The 21,279-nt window shown below is 40.6% G+C and overlaps 1 protein-coding gene across 3 annotated transcripts in view; it reads left to right on the top strand.

Annotated features, from left to right (window-relative positions):
- Positions 1-21,279, top strand: part of clip1b (CAP-GLY domain containing linker protein 1b) — a 60,028-nt gene that overhangs the window by 21,158 nt on the left and 17,591 nt on the right. For all 3 annotated transcript variants that reach the window (XM_061733841.1, XM_061733840.1, XM_061733839.1), the window contains 5 exons: positions 1,821-1,916; positions 4,820-4,877; positions 4,967-5,064; positions 6,240-6,314; positions 13,071-13,174. In XM_061733841.1, the coding sequence (XP_061589825.1) occupies positions 1,821-1,916; positions 4,820-4,877; positions 4,967-5,064; positions 6,240-6,314; positions 13,071-13,174 (431 nt within the window). The remainder of the gene's footprint in view (positions 1-1,820; positions 1,917-4,819; positions 4,878-4,966; positions 5,065-6,239; positions 6,315-13,070; positions 13,175-21,279) is intronic.

Genomic DNA, 21,279 nt, shown 5'->3' with positions numbered 1-21,279 from the left:
TTGAGTAAAGCCCAAAATCCTTATAATGGTTTTTATTTCCATGCATTGGGAACACTGCACATTATATTCTAAATCAAAACATGAAGAAAAAAGAAATTCTTTACTCACTTTACAGAAAATGAAGAAAAATGAACATTGGGCTGTTCAAAAAAATAGCAGTTTCTGCATTTTACTTTACAAACTCAAATATTTACTGTATAAACTGAAAAATATCCAGGATTCAGCATTCCTATGAATCACTAAACTAATATTTAGTTGTATAGCCACTTTTTCTGAGAACCGCTTCACATGTGTTGCATGGAGTCAACCAACTTCTGGCATCTGTGAACAAGTATTCCAGACAAGGATGATTTGACAACGTTCCATAATTCCTCTGCATTTCTTGGTTTTGCCTCAGAAACAGCATTTTTAATGTCACCCCACAAGTTTTCTATCGGATTAAGGTCCGGGGATTGGGCTGGCCACTCCATGACTTTAATTTAGTCGGTCTGGAACCAAGTAGCTGCTCGCTTACTGGTGTGTTTGGGGTCGTTGTCTTGTTGAAACACCCATTTCAAGGGCATTTCCTCTTCAGCATAAGGCAACATGACCTCTTCAAGTATTTTGATGTATCCAAACTGATCCATGATCCCTGGTATGCGATAAATAGGCCCGACACCATAGTAAGAGAAACATCCTCATATCATGATGCTTGCACCACCATGCTTCACTGTCTTCAGAGTGTACTGTGGCTTGAATTCAGTGTTTGGGGGTCGTCTGGACTGTCTGCGGCCCTTAGACCCAAAGAGAACAATCTTACTCTCATCCGTCCACAAAATGTTTCTCCATTTCTCTTTTGGCCAGCCAATGTGTTCTTTGGCAAATTGTATCCTCTTCAGCACGTCTTTTTTTTAACAGTGGGACTTTGCGGGGGCTTCTTGCTGATAGATTAGCTTCACACAGGCGTCTTCTAATTGTCACAGTACTAACAGGTAACTTCAGACTGTCTTTGATCATCCTGGAGCTGATCATTGGCTGAGTTTTCACCATTCTGGCTATTCTTCAATCCATTCGAATGGTAGTCTTCCGTTTTCTTCCACGTCTCTCTGGTTTTGCTTTCCATTTTAAAGCATTGGAGATCATTTTAGCCGAGCAGCCCATCATTTTCTGCACTTCTTTATACATTTTCCCTTCATTAATCAACATTTTAATCAAAGTACGTTTTTCTTCTGAACAATGTCTGGAATGACCCATTTTTCTCAGGTTTTCAGAGAGAAATGCAGGAGCAACATGTGCTGACTTCATCCTTAAATAAGGGCCACCTGATTGACACCTGTTTTTTCACAGATTGAATGACTTCACTAATTGTACTCCACACTGCTATTTTTTTGAACACGCACCTTCAATTCATTATTCAATTACACAGACTGAGGAGCATACATATCATGAATGTTGGCTCTGTTGGTTTTCTATGACCCTACTACAGCAACTGGTAAATTATTTGCTATGCAGTAATATAATTTCTACCAAAAACAGGTTATTCATGTTGGACTGCTATTATTTTGAACACATCTGTATATCAATCAAGCCTTGATATAAAAAAGGACTAGTTAACATTTTCTATAAAACAGGAAGGATCTGGTTTTAACTGAAGATCAAGGGCTTTGACAAGCTGAAATATCTAAAGTCACACCAAGATTTCTACAACTGGAATTAATGCAAGTGGATTATGGATGCAGATATGAATAAAGCTGTAATAATGTTCAGTGTCTGTGCAGTGAGATTTTTACAGAAGATCATGTCTGTGCCTGATGTTTTCCTGTCTCATGTGTTCCTGGCAGATCAGTGAGCTGAGCGTCGATCTGGAGAGCAAACAGAAGGAACTTCAGTCTGCAGAGCAGGACAAGACTTCTCTGGAGCAGCAGTTAACCACCCTGGTGAGAAGAAGGAAATGCTCCCTGAGAATTATTATAATTAAAAACAGTGCAGGGATAGTTATGTGACTTTCAGAGAGAGGAGAGAGCATCGCAGCCGCTCCCAGACATCACTGGCTCATGCAAACTAGCATCCTTATTGTTTTATCTTATCGTGTTTTCAGGAGACCCTGGTTTGGGAAACCTGAATGTCACCAGGATAGTGAACACCTGGAAAACACCTCTACATCCTCTGCAACTAGAAATAGAAATAGAAATAGAAATAGAAATAGAAAGCGTTTATTATCATTATACTGGTACAATGAGATTAGGCAGCAGCTCCGTAAAAGTGCACACATGCAAAGACTGTGTAAACAACAAAATGAGAAACAGGAAACATAAATATATATATACACTATGAAAATGAGTGAATGAGAGAATAATAATGCACATGAATGATTGGAAGAATATTGCACTTGAATGGATGGAAGAATATTGCACAGCATGAGGAGCTTATTGGTTCAGAAAGTTCACAGCTTTGGGGAAGAAGCTGTGGAGCGGTAGAAGGCCACCAGCAGCTGTGTGTTCAGGTGCTCCTTCCTGAGCACCTCAGGAAGTGCAGCCGCTGCTGAGCCTTCTTGACCAGTGCAGTGGTGTTGACAGACCAGGAGAGGTCAGCAGTGATGTGGACGCCCAGGAACTTGAAGGACTGCACTTGCTCCACACATTCACCGTTGATGTGCAGGGGGACGGGGGCGGCTCTGTTCCATCTGAAATCCAGGATGAGTTCCTTGGTTTTGGTGATGTTCAGTGCCAGGTTGTTCAGTGCACACCACTCACCAAGTTTAAGGACCTCATCTCTGTAGGCCGCCTCGTTTCCCCCTGTAGAATAGAATAGAAGACTTTATTGATCTCCCAGAGGAGAAATTCAGTCGTGCAGCAGCCAAAACACACACATGCTCAACGGTTTATACAAAAAATTTAAAATAGAAATAACCAATAAATAGCTAAATAAAAAAAAGAGCAGTAGAAAATGAGTATGTACAAGATAAAAAAAATAGTAAACACCAAAAAAACGGATAATATTTACATGTGCAAAAATACGTGAGGTATTTAGCGGTTATTGCACTTACAAAGAGACAGGTTATTGCACTCGGGTGGCTACAGTTGCTTATTATACAGTCTGATGGCTGTGGGGATGAAGGACTTGCGGTAGCGTTCCTTCTTGCAGCGCGGGTGGAGCAGTCTTTGGCTGAAGGAGCTGCTGAGGGCTCCCACAGAACCAGCCCCACCACCGTTGTGTCATCAGCAAATTTGACAATGATGTTCTCCGGGTGGGCGGGGCTGCAGTCCGATGTGTAGAGGGAGTAGAGTAGTGGGCCCAGCACACAGCCCTGAGGAGAGCCAGTGCTGAGAGTGCGGGAGGAGGAGAGGTGAGGACCGAGCTTTACGCGCTGGGGTTGGTTCACCAAAAAGTCTTTAATCCAGGAGCAGGTGGGTGGTGGGATCCCCACCGTGAATAGCTTGGCGATTAGAATGTCCGGTAATATTGTGTTAAAGGCTGAGCTGAAGTCGACGAAGAGCATCCTGACGTAGCTCCCCTGTTTCTCCAGGTGACTCAGTGGAGTGCGATGGTTATGGCGTCTTCAGTTGATCTGTTTGCCCGGTATGCAAACTGGTGTGAGTCCAGGGTGGGGGGGGGGACAGGCTTTGATGTGCTTTAAGACCAGTTTCTCAAAGCACTTGGTGATGACTGGGGTGAGTGCTACACGGCGGAAGTCATTGAGAGTTGCAGTGGGTGACTTTTTGGGGATCGGGATGATTGTGGCTGATTTCAGGCAGGGTGGGATGACATACTGACATAAGGAATAAAGTGAACTGAATGAGCTAAATTGCGTTTGTTAGATACGCTTTTTCTGCTCTCTAACTCTGCTGCTTGCTGTCCATGGTGCTGAAAACGGATGTGTATTGCGTAAAGGCCCATTGGGCCCACTGAGGGAGGAGACAGAGAGAAACTCAGGCTTTATTGAAGAAAACCTGCTAGCGAGCAGGTTAGGTTCACAGGGACAGTTGCCGTAGTAACTGACTCAGAGTTTGAGTTACATCGCTTTCTGGAACTGAAAACTCCGGATTTCCCTCATCTCAGGGTTAACAAACTCAGAGTTTTCACAAAACCCGCTTCCTGGAATACCCCTCAGCAGGTGAAGACAAAGGAGGTGTTTATTTATGATGAAATAACTTAAACGAAGTCCAAAGGAAGACCAAAACCCAAACCTGAAACAAGAGCCGAAGGATTAACAGAAACAACCAAGAACAAAGGTTTCACTGACCCCAGAGTGGTGTCCTGCTCCTCCTTATAAAGCAGCTCCGCTGATTGACCCTAATGAGCCCACACACACACACACACACACACACACACACACACACTCTCTCTGTCCTACGAGTCCTAACAGGACCATTGCTAACAGGATGGCAGAAAAACAAATTAATAAGAAAAGTAACAGGTATATTAGAGTAACAACACTATTAGTGGGAGTTTTGTATCCATTATAAATTAATTGATTCACACTGCATGATCTGTACATAGTATCAAAGTACCACCATAGGATGGAAATTAAAATAATGGTACAACATTGAGAAAAAGAAAAAATAATGTGCACACACACATATATATGTATTTTAGAAATGATAACCTTTTTAGGAACATTGCTTCCCCAGTTTTATGTCTTTAATTTCAGATTGGCTCAGTCTAAACTGTTTTATGTTCTGCTTGTGCATCGTTAAAGCACCCTCATTAACAGAGGCATTTTATCTGCAAACTTGACATTTTTCTGGGCCTTGTCATTATTCCTCCGTTAGCTCAAAGTGCAAGAACGCTGCTGTGTTTGTGATTAGCTCGTAGTCACGCTGATCTTCCTCTGTTTCAGAAACAGAAGCTTGAGGCGGCCGAGGAGGAGAACAGGAAGACGGCAAAGACCATGCAGGGTAAACACCACGTACGCCTGCTGACTTTGTTTGAGTCGCTCTCTGTGTGGATGTGATATTTGACCTGATGTCCTGCTGTTTTCTGACAGAGCTGGAGCAGAGTCTGGAGTGCACAAAGAAAGATGCTGAAACACGGAACGAGGAGAGTCTGTGCAGGGAGGCCGAGCTGAGAGCGCAGCTGACGCAGGTGAGACTGCACATGTGCTGGGAACTGACCATGGCTGTTTAAGCAGAATGCAGCAGCCAGGCTTTTAACTGGTGCTCGTAGATGGTAACATTTTACCCCGACATCATTCTCTTTGCACTGGCTGCCAGTCAAACAACGCATTGATTTTAAAATTTAGTTCTGACTTTTGCAGCTTTTTATGACCCAGCCCCAAGATACATTTGGGATCTTTTAACCCCTTATTCCTCAGTTCGTCCACTTTGGTCCTCTGACCAGAACCTTTTAACCGTTCCAAGAACATACTGAAGACCTAGAGGAGATCACGCTTTCCAATCTGTTGGCCCTCGACCATGGAACGCTCCACCTCCTGGTCTGCGTCTGGCCAAAAGTGTTGACTCTTTTACAGCTGAAGGCATTTTTATTTAAACAAGCTTTTAGTTGACTGGGCAACTTTGTTTCATTTGTTTTTGTGTATACATTTCTTTTATTGCTGTCATATTTTACATTCATCTTAGCCTTTGTGTTTTAATTAATTTCATTTTAGTTTACTCCACATTTTATCGTAAAGCAATTTGTGATTTTTTTTTTTTTATCTGCGAAAGGCACTATAGAAATAAAGATTTGATTGATTGATTTTATGTGCTTCTACGGCACTTTTCTTATGACCTTTTCCCAATTCGTAATAAGATGCAACTTTATACCCTTTATTTTATCAGTAGTATATTAAATATTTTACAAAATAGAGTCCCTTGCTTGTGATACCTTTTTAATAAAAAAGCAGTGGCTGTTATTTTGTTCTCTCAGAGCTACAGTGGACATCATGGCAGCGGGAATTAAGAGACTCAGAAAAGAAGTGATAGGCAAGAAAAAAGACGGGGACCAAGCAAGAGAAAAAAAATAATCTTACAGTGTCATAAAAGTGTCTGAGTACTCAGCTTAAAGTGTCTTAAGTTCCTCTGTGCTGCTTTAAATGGACCTCATGCAACCATAGCACTCGAGATAAGACGGGCAGCATATCACAACAAATTTCTTTCTTTATGATTAGTGAAATGACTGAATTGTGATACTAGCTTTACAGGATATTAGTAAAAAGAGTTGTTTTTATTATGACTTTTTCTCTTTTTAAAGAAACAACACATTGTATTTATGCCTGTTTCAACAAGGTAAAAAAAAACGTTCCATGTTGTGTTTTATAGACTAATGAAAAGTTGGAGAGGACGACGCTGTCGTTTGAGCAGCTGACCAACCAGAAAACTACACTGGAGTTTGAGGTGAGGTGAAAGATTTGCAGCAAAGTCTAGAGTCTGGCTCGTTTACCCTCCACGTTCACTTTTCAAACATTCTCTCTCGTGAAATAGGTCCAGGTTTGGGATGTTTTTTGTCGATACTAGTTGCTGGTTGTTGCTCTGCCTCTGTCACATGCTCAGTTTCTCTGGTTGAACCTGTCCAGAGGCAGTTGCTTCTGGGTTGGTCGGTTGCATGGCTGGCCAGGCAATGGTTTGACAAGAAATCTCCTTGTATTTGCTTATATGAGAGCTTAATGTTTAATATACTCTTTCCTTCTTATTTATTTTCAATTTCTCCATCAGCTTTCTGATCTCACACATTAAATATGTAGTTTACAATGATGATGGCACGATTAAAAAAACAAAACAAAAAATAGCTTAACATTCCCAGCTGTTTCAAACCAAAGTAGATAAAAGCAGTATCTCATTCTTACCCAGTGATTTTTTATTTTTTTTTTACATTTTACAGAATAATTGTATTAATTCTGTAGCCTAATGCATTTGGGAAAATAAAAGTAAGCTGCCTGCATCAGTTGAAACCATTATCCGTGCCTGAGAAGTCAGCCACAGATAATAGTTAAGTAATGCTTGTAAATTACTTTGATAGTGCTTGTAAATCGCAGCTTTGCATTTTCAAGAGAGAGCTTGACGTAAGCCTGCATGCGTTTTACTTTGTGTGTTCTCAAGCCTGTGAAAGGATTTGGCTGTGCACAGTGCTGTGGAAATTTTATAAATTGCACAAAGTAAAGTACTGATCCTTAACAAAACTACAACACCAGTGAGCTCGATATTACCAAAGTTTATTAACTGATGCGCACCAGGAGAGTAAACTGCAGCACGCAGGCTTGGACAGTCGAGTCTGAGGCAACATGCTGTTACACTTATTTTATATGGGTATGGGTAAGACCTGATAGACCATTGAAACAATGGTCATTCAATGTAAATTGTGGCCCCCGTGCATGAAAGACACATAGGCGCTTGACCTTTGTTAGAAAGTATATAATGTTTGAATTTTTTCCATGACAACAGTCATTGGGTCAGCATCTGCACCCTGCAGGGTTTTTGTTACGCGTTCACATCACGATCCACACACTGCCTGTTAATGTCACAAAAGACTCACAGCATTGGTACAACCATGCGTGAAGCAGCGCTGCCTCCTCTTTATCATGTTGTGTCCTCTAACGGTGGAGTAGCTGCTGTTGAGCTGTCAGGGCTGTCGTGGCTCTCTGGTGCCCTCTTGCTCTCCAGCTGTGCATTCATCTCCGGTCTGGATCATTACTGGATCAGCTCCCTGTGAGCTCCAGATGATCAGGGTCATGACATGAGACATTAGACCAGGAGAACAAGAGTCAACATTTACAAACATACATGGCTGTCCGTAGCATGAAAATGATTAACGGAGTAATTTACCCTAAAACAAAGCAGATGTCGAGATTTTTGTAAAATATTATATTACTAAACCTATCGAAAACTATACAATGCTATGTGTTTAAATTTGCAACACTTAAAATGAATTAAATTCATAGGTTTAAAGGATAACACATTATTATTTTAGAAAAGAATCAGATGAAAAAAGACTTGAGAACTGTTGTTCCTGATCGTGTCGTTACTATTTGTAGTGCAAGTTCTGTGACGCAGAATAATAGGTTTAAACATCAGCAAAGCCAGTCCCACTGTGTGATGCTATAAAAAGACCTGCTTTCGGACAAAAAATGGGTCCATTCATACAGACCCTTTAAATAGCATCATTGGTCCAAAATCAACTTGACGAAGGTCGTAAGAATGCAAAAGGAAGCGACTGCATGGCATGTACCATCGATAACTTGCACATGTGGCTGATACCAAGAAATATTACCTAGAGGCTGGAAAAGGCTGGTCCGGAGTACAGCATGAAGGCGTTAACCATAGTAACACAAGAACGGGCCTCAGGCGTAAGACCCCTACAGAGACCAGGTCTACTACATTAGACAAGACCCCAACTACAACAGAGACCAGGGGCCTCATGTACAAGGAGTTTGTGGATTTCAACGTGAATCTTTGCGTGGAATTCTTGCGTACACAAAAAAAATTCTTATGTTCAAAACTGTGCGTATCCCAAAAATTTTATTTGGGGACATTTCTTCCGATTTAAACTGTAAAAGAAAACAGAGTAGCGTGCTGTATTTGTCTTGACCGCATTGCATTATGGATATCATTGTTCTTTGCTTTGTGTTGCGTTCTGTGAAGAGTTGTGGGTTTATTATGTTTGCAAGGGTTTGTGAATGTCAATATTTAGCGTTAGTGCATCATTACACTCTTTTTTTCTTGTTTATATTTTAAGAATCGACACCATAATTTAAGTTGGTTGGACGAAGAACAACTTCTCGTTCCGTCTTATTGTCGCACGCGTATTATATACTAACGGATTAGGCCCAATGTACACGTGTATTGAATCTCATTGTTCACATTTTGGATGTCCGCGATCACCTCTCTCATAAGTACAACATTGTGAACAGCATGAGCTTATATTTAATCCTTGAAGCATCACGATCTGATTCCTCCGCTACAGAAATAAAAACAAGTTGTGCCAATGTGATTATCGAGCTGCAAAGTTGAGAAATAAAGAACAAAGTCACTGTAATTCGGAGTGTTAGCAGCTGCAGGAGGAGAGACCGGTCTAGGCCCCGGCCTCCATCACCGGAGAAACACTTTCTATAGTCCTGCAACACCTGTAGCTATGAGTGTAGAAAGTGGCGTCACACGTTTTGTACCTGAGGCCCCATCTCTACCAGACAAGACTTCAGCTAAAACAGAATCACAGCTGAACAAATATAACATGCGTGCAGGAAGAAAGTAGATGTTAGATGCACGTGTAGAGAGAGGCAGTACGGCTCAGCACCATAAAAAATTAAAAGAGCAGGAATTCACACATTGTCGAGCAATTATTCAGCAGGGATGCTCTTACATCTGCCTCCTCCCTCCACTCGGCCGATGCCCTGGGCTGTGATGTAATCCTGCACATGTTAGACGTGTGCGCGTGCGCGTGCGCGTGCGTGTGTGAGAGATGAATTCTGGCTGAACAGAACATTGCTGTGGTTTATGACCTGTGACTCAGAATTGGAGTTTGGTATGTTGGGCTCCAAAAGATATTGATTAGTTGACAGAGACCAAAAGATAAGTTGGATGTTATTTAATAGTCAGTACTATTTGTTAATTGTTAGAATATTTTAGTACATTTAAAGCCATTTTTATCTCTTAATCCATGTTCCTGCATGTTCTGAGTTTGGTGACCCAACCTCTGATAGGTGGAAGTTGACATAGATTAAGGTCATGTTGATGTGCATGGTGTTTTATTTTAACAATGCTCTGGATTCTGTGTAGTGTTCTTGTACCTGACTTCCTACCAGCTTGATGTGCTGAGTTTAAATTGACCCTGGTCTGGACGATGGGCTCTGGGAAGCTTCTGACCTGCTGGTATTACTATTATTGACTAGTAGCTGGCGTGGTGCAGATGTTTCACTGCACTTCTCCGTCATGCTTCAGGTGATTGAAAATGGCTTGAATGGACGCCGTTTACGTTGTCCATTTTTAGAGCATGTGTAGTTTCTTTTCATCAGATCATAGTGTGGTTGAATTATCGCTGCAGCATAGACGTCTTTTCCTAAGTCCTCGTAATGGCTTTCCATTTCCACTGAGGCCAAAGAACAGGCTTTGGAAAAAAAATAAACAAAACAATGGAGTTTAAGCTAATATCCAAAAGAACACAAGAATCTAGATGGACCATATCAGAAAGTTTTTTTATTATTATTATTATTATTGTTATTATTATTGTTATTTCTTGAGATTTAAAGTTTGTATTTAACCTCAACAGTTGAAGGTTCGAAGGTTTGAGCTTCCTTTTTGTTATTTAACATGTTAAAAAAAAAAAGTATGACAACTGCTTCCCAGGACCACCATTTAAAGGCAGATTATGAATAAATGATCAATAAAATAAATGTTCTTCCATTGTTAAATAAATAGTAACATAAGCCATTAAAAAAATGACAAAAAACCTACAGAACAATGATTTCAGTACCGATCACAGGTTGTTCACCATGTGCAGCTAGATGAATGCAAGAAACTTTTGATTAAATCCTGCTTGTTTTCTGCAACCTGGCACCCGAAAGCAGCAGATTTTGACAATTTCGAAACTCTCATTGTAAATAAATAAAATAAAATGTTGCGAGTTGGAGGAAACGGGGATATGAAGCCCTCAGATGCTGAGATCCAACCATGAATGAACTGAACAAGATTGAGCTGCAGAGAGGAGGGGAGGAGTTTATTCAGGCTTACGTAAACAGTGTCAGAGAAAGAAGAGAGAGGGAGAGAGAGAGAGAGAAAGGGAGAGAGAGGGATGGAGGGAGGTAGAGAGAGAGGCTGCTTGGATGACACGCTCTCCATTTCCCCGTCGCAGCCGTGCACGGCAGGAGGTGAGAGCTGCTGGTTTATTGATGCTCGGCTTGCGTTGGCCAGTGCATGTTACAGCCAGAGTGGGATCGGAGTGCAGTTACATCACTGCTGTTCAGTAGTTGAACACATCTGTAAATCCAACAGCAGCTTGCTGTGAAGGCATGGACATATCTGCTCTGCATCAGGGTTACTCCAACAACATCTACTCTCCACACTACCAGGTAGGACTGCCAGGGTCTCCGCTCCTCCTGCTCAAGTTGATTCTCTTTTTCACTTTTTGTCGCTTTATTTGTTTAGCTTTTCCCTGAGACCTGCTGGATAATTGTTAATATCTACTATTCCTAATGTTTCTGTGCATTCATTCACGTTTAAGAGTTTAGTCTCACTTTGGAAATGTAGATGAAGACTGAGGCACCTTAGAGGCAGAAGCTCACGTGGGAGACATTCAGTCGATGTCACACTTTTACAGCATGTTAAGGTGCAAAGCTTGATCTCAAAGTCTTACTTGTTAATTCATTATTGACCATCGTTATTCGCACACAACAGCCCCACGTGTGTCTGAGAAGCGCTTTGAAGTGTCAGCAGTGATCTCAGAGGAATTTAAAGGCTCAGACTTCGGTTGTGAAGCAGACTTCAAAGAGCAGAGAGTTTCTGAGACTTTTATTTTTAGTTTCACGTGGCTTTAACTCGCTCTGCTGTCTACTGGATCTCAGAAGTGTCAAAGCATTACATGTCACCTTTGAGTGTTGATTTGATAGGAGTATGTTTTTCTCCTTCTGTTGGGAGTCTGCATGTTTCTGGTCGATGAAGAAGCTCAGAGCTGAGATGAGGGACAGACCTGCAGCTGACATCCAGGCTGGAGTCAGATGGAGCTCATTACAGCAACTATCAGCACCTTAATCCCAAAGCATCAACAATCACACAAATTGGCATATATTTTACGATATGCAGCAGTTTTACACTTGTCTTTGTGTGATATGACAGTGAAATAGTCAACTCTGAAAGTCTGTTTGTGTAGTTAATGTCAGATAAAGCTTTTAAAATTTCCCGAAAATGATGCTTGAATGTTAGTCCATAAGTCCAACCCCATTCAGATCCATCTTTTTGTGTACAGTGTCCTCTAAAACACATTTGTTCAAAACATTTTTCTTTTTTTAAACCTGTCTTCATGTTAGAAATGTGCTCTGAGGCTGCTGGAACTGGAGGAGTAGACAAACTGAAGCTGGCAGATGATGCCATCATTTAATTTTCATTTTAAAGGGTTACATTTAGAGACTCCTCTCCATCAATTTGCACGTTCTTGACTTTGATATCTTTTGTAATATTAGCTCTATGTTCGTGTCTTAAAATGAGAGAGTGGTTTTCAGTCTGAAAAGAGTTGAACGACGTCTCCAGGATTCAGAGTGAGGCGTCACCTCAAGAAGAGGAGTTAAAGTATCTTGCGGCTGAAACTAGTTTCCTTTCCAGGGTGGCTGGACTCTCCTTTAGAGATGGGTTGAGAAGTTCTGTATTTTGGGAGAGACTCGGAGTAGAGTTGCTCCTCTACATCAAGAAGAGCCAGTTGAGGTTGTTAGATGCTTCCTTGGAGGTATTCCAGGCACGTCCAATCAAACGGAGGCCCCAAAGCAGAACTAGTACATGCTGAAGATATACATATTTACTTTAAAACACACATTAGACTCATAATTCCAACAAGTGTGAAGACACAGACGCAAATTACAGTATTGATTTCATTGATTTTATCCACAAGTTCACTTCAGAAGCTGCTTAATAATCAGATTCTTCTTTTTTTTTTAAAGTGTGATAATATAAACGAAGAACAGAAAATCACCTTAAATGAGAAATTCAGTATTTGAACTCCTGTTCCTCCTGATGCCATTAATGTTTACTGTAATAGTTTCTACATTAGCTTTCATAATTGTGTCAGAATATCTTATATTTAGCAAAAGGTTCCCATTTTGTTGCAACATTCAAGCGTTGCCTGTGACCTGAAAAAGTTCCACGAGTTTGCACATCCTGTTTTACACTTTCAAAGTAAATAATGAAGAGTCTCGCTCGTGTTGTGTCACGCTCCTGTGATCTCAGTCGTCAGGCGTGAGGTGGCAATGAGAGGAAATCAGGGGTAATATTCCCACAGGAGGCCTGGACCTCACCTGGACCTCACCTGGACCTGACCAGTCCAGGTGGAATAACAGTTCCACTGCTCTTTGTAGGGAAACAAATTCAGTCCAACTGGGTCACAAGTGTAACCGTGAATTGAGGAGATGAGCTTCAACTTGGCCTTCTTTTTCTCCCTCTGTGTCTCCTGTCCAGCTCGAGGCTTTGAAGCAGCAGAACTCCGGATACCAGGAAGAGCTCAGTCCGTCCAAAAAGCAGAGCAGCTCAGAAAACCAGCTGGTCGGCGTCCTCTTCCAGGAGTGAGTGCTCAGATTTACTGATGTGTTTTTTCCTGCTCTGTGCCTCCAGTGAAGGTGACCCCGGCCTTCCAGTCCGCTCAGACTGGTGCTGCTAAACTTACCCGCGGGTGTGAACTCGTGATTATCAAATCCATTCTGCATATCCAAGCCTGTTTCTGCACACAGACAGATGTGCAATACTGTGCAGAGAAACTGCAGTACATTTAACAATACAAGCACTTTAAAATGGTCTTTATTGGTTCAACTCAAATGTTAAATGTGTTTTTAAAGCGGCTCCATCTGTAACCCTCTGGAGAGATGCTCCCACTTGTCAATATCTTATAAATAGCTCACTGCTCATAATTAGCCAGTGTGCTATTAAGTGGGTGTGATCATGGAATAGAGTACATTATATTGTACTCAATATCATTAAAAATAGGAAACCCTCCTGGGTATGACTAAACTGTGAGTGCTCACCAGAAATGGTCAACGTTGTTTCCACTCACAGTATTCCAGAGATTCCTCATACGTCATTTAAGATGAGAATATCTCAGCAGGGGTTAGCTATAGTTTTGGTGTTAATAAAAGTAAGGCATGTGCAATGACAGAAAAATGTAAAAATAAGTATACATATTACCCAAACCAGCGTAAATGAGGAGAAAACACACTCACAAATCCTCCACTTTTAGGATGCATGTCTCTGGATTCATGCAGTGAAAAACTAAGCATTTCACCATTTATTGACTTATTATCCTGTTGTGTAACAGAGGTTTTAAAGAGGTTGTTGAAGAGGAATGTTAGGTCATAACTTCTCAAATTGACCATTTTGGGACTGTTACATACCTGTGCGTTTGATGTTTCTATATTATACACTATAACATGTTTTATTTGATATGTACATATCACCAAATGTATTAATTCCTGTGAAAATGAACTATTTGGGTTTTGTATCAGCTGACCTCTTTAGTATCAACCCCCATGTGGAGCAGTGGCCGTGATGTGGGTGTTTGCCCAAGGCCACATCTGGATGAAACCAGTGTGAATGATTAAATCTTCACAGCCAGTGGTTTCAATGGGCAGGTCATAAACCCGTACGTCAATGCAATTTCACTCACTGTCCAATCAGAACAGAGAAAAAATTGTTGCCAGCTTGGTCTGTCTGCGTATGTACGTTTCTACCGCTAACGGAGACCACCTGTGAATGATTTAGATTTGTCACAGAGACTTGGGATTAGACGAATCGAGTAGAGTTTGATTTATGGCAGTGAAACATCAACAAGCTCTTGACTCAGAGTTGAGCTGTAGGGAGTGAGTTGTCTTTAGCTGGTTTTGGCCTGCTAGCTCAGTGAGTTTTTGTCCGAGCGGTCATCCGGACACGTCTGTGGACGATTGCAGCACATAGCAGCTGCTTGATTGCTCTCGTCTTATGTGACACGCCACATTCTCATCTTTTTACTCTGTTTTCACTTTGTCCCTTGGTGCTGGAATTGTGCTCTTTCCAGATTTACGAATCTGATCCCTGTTAACGTCGCTTTTTCTCATTTAACATTTGTGCCGTGTCATAATCCTCCTGATGTCCACAGATGCTTCATCGACTGAGACCTTTTTAAAGAAGCATGTTAGATTTTTGCCCTTATTTTGAAAACAGCATCCTGAAATTTAGAATTTCTGAAAACTTTAACACACATCCAGTAGGAATGGGTGATATTTTACCGTTCGCGATATACCGTCAAAAAAATTTCCCACGGTAAGAATTTGTCATCTCGCGGTAAAAACGATAAATTCCCGTTGGTGACGTTTTTGTGTAAAGCTGATTTATCGTTCTGCGTTAAATCGAAGGAAGGAAGGAAGGAAGGAAGGAAGGAAGGAAGGAAGGAAGGAAGGAAGGAAGGAAGGAAGGAAGGAAGGAAGGAAGGAAGGAAGGAAGGAAGGAAGGAAGGAAGGAAGGAAGGAAGGAAGGAAGGAAGGAAGGAAGGAAGGAAGGAAGGAAGGAAGGAAGGAAGGAAGGAAGGAAGGAAGGAAGGAAGGAAGGAAGGAAGGAAGGAAGGAAGGAAGGAAGGAAGGAAGGAAGGAAGGAAGGAAGGAAGGAAGGAAGGAAGGAAGGAAGGAAGGAAGGAAGGAAGGAAGGAAGGAAGGAAGGAAGGAAGGAAGGAAGGAAGGAAGGAAGGAAGGAAGGAATTTAATTGGTTTTCATTAATTCAATTTAATTGGTGTAGTTTAGTAGCATTTAGTATTCTTTTAGAGCAGTGTTTTGGGGGCTCCAAAGACTGAATGTGGTGATGGATTTATAGTTACAAAGGTGGAGTTGAATTGGTATTTTTTTTATCGTTATCTGGATAAATGCCAGAAATTATCGTGATACATTTTTTAGTCCATACCGCCCATTCTTAACATCCAGTTGTAATGGGTGACCAGAAATCCCTGACTGCTCTTAATTGGCTGTTAAAGCAGCACAAACGTATTCCTACTCAATCTTAATACTTGGGTGGGACACCCAGGTATAATATCAGCTGTCCAGGTACGTATGGGAATCCATTCGCATTTTATTTTCTAATAAACTTAATACAGAGCTGCGTTCACAGCTTAATTCCAGCCCTCCACTCTTAATGCACACACTTCAGATCAATACATGGGTTTTTAGAGCAGTAATCCATCTTGGATTACACTGTTGTCTAATAGATTTTGTGACTTTTAGACATTTTCCTTTTAGCAACTTTAATTCACATTAAAACAATGAAAAAGGAAGCAGTCTTTTGAACAAAGCTTAAATACCTTCAGTAAAAAGCAGCCAACCACGTGTCCTCCAGATCTGTCTTAAGGGAGGATGACTCCTGCCTGAGGGATGTTTTCTCGATCCTTGATGCCCTGCAAGCCAGCATCATCGCAGAAGCAGGTGAAGCAAGTCTCAAAGATGGCTGTGCTTCTCACCCAGTTCGTTGGCATACCCCACGGTCATCCGGATCGAACCACCTGGACAGAACGCATAATTGATAATTTTCATACATTATATGTAGCACAAAGTGCTTTTCATGTTTTAAAATTGTACAATTTAAAAGGTTAAAACAGGGCCCAAACCCCCCACACAAATCCCACTCCCCCACCCCTGCTGCACCAGGGCATGGTGGACGCCCATGAAGGTCCAACACAGCCAGGGCCAGCTGACGGCACTGATGGACAGGGCTCCCACTGAGGACACACTGGAAATTAAGAACTAAAACGAAATCTACCATAAAATGATAAGAACATGATAGTATGAAATGTAAAAGAATAATAATAATCATTAGAATAAAATAATAATAAATAAATAAAAAAAGTTTAGATGAAACTTAAAGACTTAAAAAAGTGGGTCTTTAGCCTTTAAAAAAAAAAAAAATCATCATTCTCTGCAGCCCTCAGGTCCACCGGCAGACTATTCCACAGTCGTGGGGCATAGAAGCGGAAGGCCGCCTCCCCATGGGTTTTTGTATTAACTTCTGGAATTAAAGGCCAGTACCAGAGGACCTCAGGGTCTGCGAGGGTTGGTATGGTAAAAGTAGTTCTGCAAGATAAGATGGCCCGAGACCATTAAGACATTTAAAAACAACTAGAAAGACCTTAAAATCAATCCTCAGACAAACGGGCAGCCAATTCAGTGATATTAAAACCAGAGTAATATGGGCCTGCTTTCTGGTGTTCATCAGCACAGGTGCCGCACAATTCTGGAGCAACTAGATTTGATATGCTTTTTTTGGGATGACCCAAAAGGAGGCCGTTGCAATAATCGATACGACTAGAAATAAAAGCATGCATTAACATCTCTGTGTTGACCAGCGAGAGAAACGGGCGGATTCTGGCTATATTTTTAAGGTGATATAATCCTGGTGTAACAACCTGCTTTATGTGAGGAAATGACACCCAGATTTCTGACTTTGTTTAATGGATTTAGTGATAAAGATTTCTAATTTCAACAAATGTTTCTCTCTCTGAGCCTCAGGACCAATAATTAAAACTTCATTTTTGTCCTGATTGAGCTGTAGAAAAACCTTCTGCCATCCAGGATTTGATACCCTGAATACAATTAAAATAAATTGGCCTTGTGTCGTCAGGAGACATGGCAATACACAGCTGTGTGTCATCTGTACATTGTCTTACTCTACATCTCCAGAAAAGAAATGTCTTTCAAGGACAAAAACAATGGCTCTTGCATTGAACCATGGTGCTGTGATTGTAAACCGGCCTGGTGCCATCCATGATTATGTGTGGACTAGGCATGGGGCGATATACGATATTATTGTATATCGCGATAAAAAACGGCTGCGATAACGTTATCGTGGGGTACTGTAATTATCGCCAATTTTTTTTTTTTTTTTTTTTTTTTGGTCACACAAGGCTACCAGCCAGGTAGAAGTCAGTGTTATTTTTTTCATGTATTTTATTAATATTATTTATTTAATATTTTTTCAGAGAGTAGTACAATCCGTGTGCATTTGACTACTGTGGCACTTTATTTTCACTCAATCTTTGTGTTGGCCATGCAGCTTTTGTTTTGTATACTACAGAGCAGTGCCTTTATTTTATTATTTTTCCAGAGAGCCGTACTAAGTAGCAGGCAGCCAGCCACTGTTAAAGTTTCAGAGAGTAATACAATCAGTGTGCATTTGGCTCTACTTTGTCACTTTATTTCTATTTGTCACTTATTTCTTTCGACTCTCAGGGAAGTATTTTCTTACAAAAAAAGAAAGTTCAAATAAGTACCGGTACCGGTACTATAGTTTACACTTTGTAATGCATAACATTTACAGTACACTATTTGTTCTCTACCTCAAGTGTCACTGTGTTGAGAATGATTTGAGAATAAATGTTCTGAAGGAACCAGTGGATCCACGGTTAGTGTTTTTCCTTGCATTTTAAGAATTTTATAAGCGACGCGCTAATATCGTGATAATATCGTAATCGTGATATTTTTGTCCTCTAATATCGTGATATGAAATTTTCACATCGTCCCATGCCTAGTGTGGACATCACACACACAAAAAATTACGCTTCCTGTCAGGCGTTATTGAAGCACTTGTCTTTATGGGAACAAGACAATTCATCACAGTTTGAAGTTACTGGCAGGCAGCAGTTGCAGCAGAGTGTAGCACCTGGTGATACATGCAGAGATGGTGATTGACAGCAGTTCCTTGTAATTATTCTGCAAAGTCATGTGATCCTCAGCATTATTGCGTCTTTGCTTTCCTAGAACAAGTATTTCTGTCCAAAGACAGAGCATGGCCTCTTAGATAAAGTTAATGCGTGGAGTTGTTTCTGATGTCCTCTCGCCGTCCTTCTGGGCATTACAGCATGTCTGAACACGCTCATCATGCTGACCAGAGCGAGCAAATAAACCACATTCTTCAGTTCACACAGAGTCCACATCACTGTAACTTTGACATAAATGAATCCAGCCTCCAACTGATGTATTGCATCATTTGCAGAGCTATCTAACAGATTTGTTTTGTTGCATGAAGTACATTTGTCCAGTGACATGGAAATTCATAAAAACTAGTGCATTACGTGATCAAGGAAGAGTTTAAAAAAAGCGACTGATGTCAATTTGTCTCTGATGTCTGATAACTTCATTTAAAAGACATTTCTCATACATTTTGCCACCTAAAACTAAAATATCCATTCATTTTTTATGTTTTCTAGCCTCCTTCACTGGGCTAGAATGTGGAAAATCCCAAAAGATTCTCCAAAATCATTATTTTGTGTTGCAAAAGCACGTGTTTGAATCTGGTTCCATGTGTTTTTACCATAAGTTATGTTTATGTTGTTCTCCAGCCTGAAGCCAGAGTTTATTTATAGGGCTTGTACTTGTGTGAAGCTGTCACGTGTCTTTCTCTTTGTGTGTGTGTGTTTCTTTTCATCCTGCCACACCCCCTCCGAGTCATCAGAGCCTCGAGCGATGACGTTACAGCTACAGATGGCTACAAAAGTCAACAAATCCCTCTGTGTGCCTGAATAATTTAGAAAATGTAATATTTTTTTAAATGGACAAGCTAAAGGAAAGGCATTGCTGTGCTACACTTCCTTCCTCTTCCTCCCAACAATGCTTTCCTCCATCCTACCTCTGTCTCTGCTGCTGTTATGTAATCATCCTCTCCTCCTAGGACCGCCTGGCTCCAGTATGGGCACTTCTCTCGCTGTGACATCACTTTGTGAGTGTGTTTGTCTTAAAACAATATGGCTTTGTGCCGTCTTTGAGAACAGCTGTGAGCTCTGCAGCTCACATGCGTGACTTGTGTTTTTTGGACACAATGTAGGTCAAAGACAGTATGCTTTATACCTTATGTTATATATTATTTAAACTGAATAAATCATTTTTAGCAACTTTATTTTTCATTTTGAACATTCCAGAAAAACAAAGGAACAAAAAAGGGGATGTACATAAAGGGATGGTTGGGGAGAGACTATTTGAATATATGCCATTTTTCCCATCGTTGTCGATGAATCTTTTTATTCTTTTGACAATAAGTCAGTTTTTCCATTGAACATAATTGATCCACAATGTCCATCCATAGTTTCTGCTCAGGAGATTCACTTTTCATCCAGTTCTTTGTGATGGCTTTTTTAGCCGCAAGTATCAGGATTTTGAACAAGTAGGTATCTTCTTTTCCTACTATCAACTGGTACCAGACCCAGATATACAACCTGGGGTTCACGGGTTATTCCATAGCACAAAATGTCCTCCACGTTTTGAACAACCGTTTCCCAAAATGTTTTTATTTTCACACGTGACCAAAAGATATGTAAATGACTGGCACTCTGATGTCCACATATTCTCCAACAGTACTGTTGTTTGCCTAGTTGTTTAGTTTTAATGTGAGGTGTAAAGAAACACCAAATTAGACATTTTCATCTAAATTCCCTCCATCCTCTAGAGCAGGGGTATTCAACTAGATTCGGCCGGGGGCCACATCTGCAAAAGGACTGTATGGAGAGGGCCGCACAATTTGAAAATGTGGGGGTTTTCAAAATGTATTTTGCACTCAAAGACGAAGACGTATGTAAATATAATACATTTATATTATACATTTGAATATATCTAGTTTACATATGAATTATGTATTAATTGTCTCCAGATTTAGTAATTGTGAATGTTAAATATAATATTCAGATAAAGAAATATTATTTTGAATGCAAGTTCATTTTGAAACCATGCATTGTGCAAACTTAATGAAATTGATATTGACCTACTTTTAATAAAACACGCTATAATGACAAAGCACCACTTTCCACCAAGATTTCCTTATTTGAATATTATATTAAGCATTGAGCACAACCATTTTAGTCCATAGTAGCCAATTATAAAAATATTATTTAAAAAAAAAAAAAAAAAAAAAAAAAACATTTTTTTTTTTTTTCAACAAACACCCCCTTTTTTGAAATATGACCAAGGGCCACATAAAAGCTCCTGGCGGGCCGCATGTGGCCCACGGGTCGCCAATTGCATGTCCCTGCTCTAGAGCTGGTTGAAATGTGTTGGGTCTTGCACATGGACTGCCAGTCACTCACAGACAATTCAGAGTTCAATTCTAACTCCCACTTCATTTTTGTATGCAGTATGTTATTTCCATTTAGTTTTTATAGACATTTGTACAATTTAGAAACAATTCCTGAAGGCAGTGGTTGATATGCACCTGTAAACACTCCTATAACCATGCTTCCTTCTATCGAAATTGTTTTCTTTATCTCCGAGTCATAAAATGTCTCAGCTGGAAATATCTGAAAAGGTCTGTTTTCCAAGTCAAACTCCCTCTGAAGTCTTTCAAAGGATTTGAGATGTTGTCCCTCTATAAGTGTGCACATAGCTGTCATTCCTATGTCTTTCAACCTTTCAAAGGTAGTATCAATTTCTGCAGGCTTTGTGAGTTTGGAATGGTCATATTAGAAGTTTACTATCACCTGTCAGACTGTATTTTCTAACCACCTCATACCATATTCTAAACGTTTCTTTCAGAATTGGATTTTCTTCCCTGGGAACCATGTGTTCTTTTTCACCTAGCCAAGCTTGGGGGGGATTTCTTCTATCTAGCTTGATAGGGAGGGGAGCTAGTCCCCCATTTTCCTTGTACTATTTGAAGGGTCTTCAGTCTTATCCTCGG

This window comes from Cololabis saira, chromosome 11 (genome assembly GCF_033807715.1).
Source record: "Cololabis saira isolate AMF1-May2022 chromosome 11, fColSai1.1, whole genome shotgun sequence".
NCBI classification, from domain to species: domain Eukaryota; kingdom Metazoa; phylum Chordata; class Actinopteri; order Beloniformes; family Belonidae; genus Cololabis; species Cololabis saira.
This window is presented reverse-complemented; position numbering and strand designations above follow the sequence as displayed.